Here is a 5,750-nt window from a genome sequence, read left to right as displayed (position 1 = left end):
CTGGAAGAAAAAATGGGTAATGGCCAAGTTAGCAATGATCCAACAGAGCAGCTGTCAAGGTTCCAGCTAAGGATCCTAACAAAGCGAATACACCACAGAGCCATTTGGATCTCTAATGCAAAACTTTATTGGGTACAGCATACCGGCACTAGAAAGCTAGCTTTGGCAATATGGCAGGAAAAAGATAATTAAGAGAGTAAAACTTTCCCTCTTCTGTCTGACAGTTCAGGTCACATTGTCAGTTAACCCTCAGGCAGTTGTTATAAGAAGAACGTCTCTCTCCACCACAACATCTCTTTGTTGACCTTGGTTCCCATCTGGATAGAATCCACCTGGGCATTCCAAACCTTTCTCTCCCCCCTCACAACTGTAGGCAAGCTAGAAGTAGCATGGCAGTCCTAACGCAAGCAATCTTCCTAGCTTGACAGCAGCCTTACAAACACTTCCGCCTCCAACTATTAAAACCAAGTGAAATACAAATATAGTTCAATATTTAATTACATCCCTGAGAGAAAAGAAAGTTTTCTGTTTTCCTGTTCAAAAGCAGTGCCAATTTGCTCAGTTTATCAACTGATCAGTGACAATTCAATTTAAAGCTGTCCTGGAACGATTAACTTCCTGTAGTAAATATATCCACACATATAAGTCAATTGTAAATCGCTACAGGCAATCCTAGACTTACAACCGTTTTGTTTAGTGACTGTTTGAAGTTACAACGGCACTGAAAAAAGGGACATGATCGTTTTTCACACTTACGACCATTGCAGCATCCCTGGGTTCACGTGATCAAAACTCTTGGCAACTTGATTCATATTTATGACGGTTGCAGTGTCCTGGGGTCACGTGATCCCCTTTTGCGACCTTCTGACAAGCAAAGTCAGCGGGGGAAGCCGGATTCACTTAACAACCATGTTACTAACTTGAAAACCGCAGTGATTTACTTAACAACTGTGGCAAGAAAGGACAAAACTCACCTAATAAGTGTCTCATTTAGCAACAGAAATTTTGTGCTCAATTGCGGTAGTAAGTGGAGGACTATCTGTATGCATGCATCTATATATACTTGGCTGAAAGCTACACTTCAAGATAGACAGGGCTGGGACAATATGAATGAATAAATAAATATGAGCAGCATTATTTCCTCGGTTTTCACAGTAGGCCTATGGCTTCAGGAAAACACACATCTGAAGTCCTTAGTGCTTTCTGAGCTTGATGGTTTTCTTGCAGACGTTTCATTACCAAACTAGGTAACGTCCTCAGTGCTCACATCGAAACTCAGGAGACTTTTCAAGGGTAATAAAAAGTATGTAGCTAAAACCTGTACTCTTGTAAATTGATAAATTATGAGCAATTTCAGGTACAATGGATAACTTAGACCCTCCTCATCCTGCAGAATCCTGTACAATGCTGAATGGGATATAATAAATTTCAAAACCACCATCCAAATTTCTGTACTCACCATCCATTCTTTCAGAAAGACCAGGAAAGACTTAGAAGAATTCTTATTTTCTGGGAACATAGAAGAGGAAACACTAATAAAAATAACTTTTTACTTACATATAACCATGTATAAAACTCTTGTCTGGATGTATTGAAGTGGGAGAGATGCTGGAGGAGGAGTTTAAGTCCAAACAGCTGGGATCATTTTATTTTTAAAATGAAATCTTTACTTTAAAGTGCAATACATAAATAACTCACGGCACTTAAAATTGCTACTGAGTTTTTTGATGATATGATCTTGAAGGATTTCAGGCCAGGCCAAATGGGGCACAGAAACCTCATGCAATTGACAAGACACACATTGTTTTTATATTTATGCTTTTATATACTACTGTAAGCTGTCCAGAGTCACTTCAGATAGTGAGATAGGTGGCTTATAAATTTAATAAATAAATTCTTGATGCATACATAAATGCAGAGAGAATGAGAAGAGTGAAGGGAAAATGCAGAAATCCTGGTTGCACAAGAAATAAACTCTTCCAAAATTCCTTGGCAACATGGGGGCAAGCTGGAATTTATTCTCAATTTTCATTTTATCTCATGATCCTGGTCATTGTTTAAAACCAGCCATCATCTCAAAGAAGCTCATGTGGTTCCTTTAATCAAGCCCAAATAGTTGGGTTCACACAACATACTAACTCAATAGTTCTCAACCTCAGTAACCTTAAGATTGGGGAGGGGACTTCAACTCCCATAATTCCCCAGCCAGTTGTGCTGGTTGGGGAATTCTGGGAGTTGAAGTCCCCCCCCCATCTTAATGTTGCTGAGGTTGAGAAACATTGTATAAATAAGTCAAAATAACATCTTGATCCACCCTATGGTTCCAAAACGCCAACCTTGCTTGAAAATAAATCCCAATAATGGGATTTTAAAAAAAATATTTACCATTTTTTCCATTCTTTGCACAATCAGAGCACTTACTCCCACTCCAGGGACAGAAATTCAATTGAGTTTTGCTCTCTTCCCAGTTTGTTTAGGCCAGGGCAAAGCCTGAAAATGCACCCTCTTCTAAGGGAAGTTTGCAAAAAGCATACTTTACAATTGCAACTCCACTTTCCGGGTCAAGCCGGATCAGCTGCCTAGAATTTGCCCGGATGGTCTTTGCTTTGTCTCCCCTCCTTTGGACTGGGAACCCCCATCCGAGCCCTCCAACCTCTCTTTGACCAATGCATTGGCTGAAATTCCTTTTTTGCAGCCTGTTTCTCGCTGTTTTGGCGAAATTGCAACTTTCTTACCTGAATTGCAGCTTTTCCTTCCGTCCAAGAAGAAAGACCGCTGAAAACCCGCCAAAAGTTTCAATTCCGACCCGCCCCCGACGCGTCTGCACGCAGTTCCGGGCACTGAACCAAAGACTTGTTTGATAGTATCTCTATGGAACTCCATTGGAGGAGTAAAAAGAGCTTGCCCGAAGCGGCGCCGACATTCACAACTACGCATGCGTAACGGGCTGCGATTGGCTCGCTGAGGCCCATTGGGCCAAAGAGATAAGAAAATTAGAGTCGCTCTTGTAACCCGCATGCGCAGTTGCTAAAATGTAAAGGTTTTAAAGCAGGATTCATTAATTTTGTAGTTCCCAAGTGCAACTAGCAGGGCAGAGGCTTGGTTCAGACACGTGAAGGCTTGGAAATTGCATCCACACATGCTTGACCTCTGGTAACTCTATTTCCCCACCCCTGCCAGTAGCTCAGTTCACCCGAGTTAATTGGGTTAATGCAAGATGCAGGTTAAGCATGTTGTGTGAATGTAGCTGATGCATCCTTCTCCAATAAAGATTTAAAATGCATTTACAGTATTCTTAGTGTATGTATATGAACTTTTGTGCAAAAGTCACGCTTCTTAAATTAAGGAAAATAGTTTTATTGGTGACACAGTTAAGTCTGCACTATTATAAGAAGACAGGTTGTTGCTGAAGAAGCAATTAATTCTGCATATCTCCAGGCTGAGTTAAGACAGAATAAAGATGGCAAAGCTGTATATAAATAGGCGTTTAGTATTTTAAAGTTTTATTGACTTTCAATGTAAGCTGCCCAATGAAGCCTCAAAGCAAGATGGGCGGCAAACAAATCTAATAAATAAAATTTCTTTGCAATTAAGAACCAAACCAAGATAATATAACAATGAAGGCATTGAACATATCTGGATCAAAACTATGGAAGCTCACAGGATATATTTGAGGAAGTTCCCTTCTCTCAGCCCAACCTGCTTCATTGGATTGTTGTTGCCATTTTTTCCGGAGCGTCGTTGGTTTGCATTTCTGGAGGAAACCCATCTTTCCTTGCGATGTGGCTGCAAATTCTCTGGCAGACTGGGGGCTTCCTATTATTCTTCCTACTGATAGCTTTTTTTTCTTGTATGAGTCTGAATCTGATGAGACAGTCTTGTGGGAAGTTAGCCCCCCACCCCGAGAAGGAAATATTTTGGGGAATATTAAAAAGGCAGAATATTATATTTCCCAAAGGATTTTAAAGGCAGAAAAGCAGGCCCAGTTTTTCTTAATAGCCCCAAACAGAAACTAAGCAGGCCAACTCTGTAGAAATGCAGATTTGATAATCCTATTCGGAAAGACTGGGCCACCTATCCATAAGCAAAATGCCTTCAGCCACAGCCCCAGAGAAGGTTTGAGCTGATGGGATTAGAAAAACAAAGACTCCAAGGAACATGACCTTTAGGAGGATTAACCCACCACCATTAGAATACCAAAAGGACACACTGAACCCCAAGTCAAAGTTCATTGCATAGGAACAAGATGAGCCTCAAATACAGGGGTCTTCAAACTTGGTCCTTTTATAACTTGTGGACTTCAACTCCCAGAATTCCTCAGCCAGCTTACTTGGCTGAGGAATTCTGGGAGTTGAAGTCCACAAGTCATAAATGGGCCAAGTTTGAAGACCCCTGCTCAAATACAATGCCACAGGAACAGGAACAGGAACAACTCCAAACACAAAAGCCCAAGAAGGTATAAAATCCCACCACTCCCAGCTCCATTTTGTCAGCCACTCCAGAGACACATGCTGTGTCACTGGAGTTTCTGGCAACTAAATAAACTGAACCTTCTTTCCTAAGCAGTCTCTATTTTGTTTATTCCCGGCTTGGACTGGACCCTGATAAAGATTTTTCTTTCAACAGTCCATTTTAATCCATTTTTCTATTATCCAAATATTTTAAACCAGGGGTCTTCAAACTTGGCAACTTTAAGACTTGTGGACTTCAGGGCTGGCTGAGGAATTCTGGGAGTTGAGGTTCACAAGTCTTAAAGTTGCCAAGTTTGAAGACCCTTGTTGTGAACCGTTTAAATCCGTATAGCACATAGCAATAGCAATGGTGCTCTGCAATCATCAGGAGGGTCTTGACTGCTGGTTGACTACTTGCTAAGTAGAGATGATAAAAACAGGTAAAACCAAACCATTTACATTTAGGAATGCTTGCTCATTAAGATATAATTTTCCCGCTACCAAGTTGTTTAGGAATAATAATAAAATAAACGCTTCAGCACACTGGCTGAGGAATTCTGGGAGTTGAAGTCCACAAGTCATAAAAGGGCCAAGTTTGAAGACCCCTGATTTAGATTCAAGTTCAGTTGAATCTTGAACTATGTTACTATGACTATTGAAGAATTGTAGGCACAATGTTGTTGTTTCCAATAACGTCTACTTTTATGGTTGGTTCGTAGTGATGCATGCTGTTCAAAATTATGTAAAAAGGAGTTCTCTCCAAGCCAGGGTGTGCCCATTTTGTAAGTTGCTTCCGGACAACCTTTTATTTGCAAATAAAAGTTTTAATCCTTTCCACCTATCTGATATGGTTATTGGGCCAGCATGATAGATAAATAAACAGGAGCTTTCTGAGACAAGAGATCAGATTAAGAAATTTCTTAAGTGTTTAAAAGATCTTGTCCATTGCACCCAAAGAAAACACTTGAAAATACTGTTTTAAGAAGTTATTCAAGTCTCCTAGGTTCTTCAGTAAACTTTAAAACAAAATATTTCAGAATATGGCTTTATTTTTTTCTTTCATTAATACAATTCGTTTTATCACTTGTGCCATTAAGTCTTTTATTTTTTTCAAGTATAACATCCAGATGATTCTTTAAAAAGAAATTTCAAACATAGGGATCAAAAGAAGGCAACAAAGTATTATTGGGCAGTTAATCAACTCAATCTTCATTTAGCTAAAACAAGGCCGCTCACCCACTGTAAAAACTAAGGTCAGCGACATACACATATATTTTTCTTCAATGGTTGCCTAGCTTT

General features: G+C 39.9%; 1 protein-coding gene across 1 annotated transcript in view; it reads right to left on the bottom strand.

The window, feature by feature from the left end:
- The window catches only part of MCM10 (minichromosome maintenance 10 replication initiation factor), a 31,375-nt gene extending 28,508 nt beyond the window's left edge, over positions 1 to 2,867 (bottom strand). The window contains exons 1-2 of the mRNA XM_039357556.1: positions 2,736 to 2,867; positions 1,460 to 1,509 (exon numbers count right to left, since the gene is read on the bottom strand). Of these exons, the coding sequence (XP_039213490.1) occupies positions 1,460 to 1,466 (7 nt within the window). The 5' untranslated portion in view covers positions 1,467 to 1,509; positions 2,736 to 2,867. The remainder of the gene's footprint in view (positions 1 to 1,459; positions 1,510 to 2,735) is intronic.
- Between the last annotated feature and the right edge of the window lie 2,883 nt (positions 2,868 to 5,750).

The sequence above is a fragment of the Crotalus tigris genome, unplaced genomic scaffold, assembly GCF_016545835.1.
Source record: "Crotalus tigris isolate CLP2741 ecotype Arizona unplaced genomic scaffold, ASM1654583v1 scf7180000018925.3142382, whole genome shotgun sequence".
Lineage (NCBI taxonomy): Eukaryota > Metazoa > Chordata > Lepidosauria > Squamata > Viperidae > Crotalus > Crotalus tigris.
The sequence above is the reverse complement of the archived record's forward strand: the minus strand, read 5'-3'. Positions and strand labels throughout refer to the sequence as shown.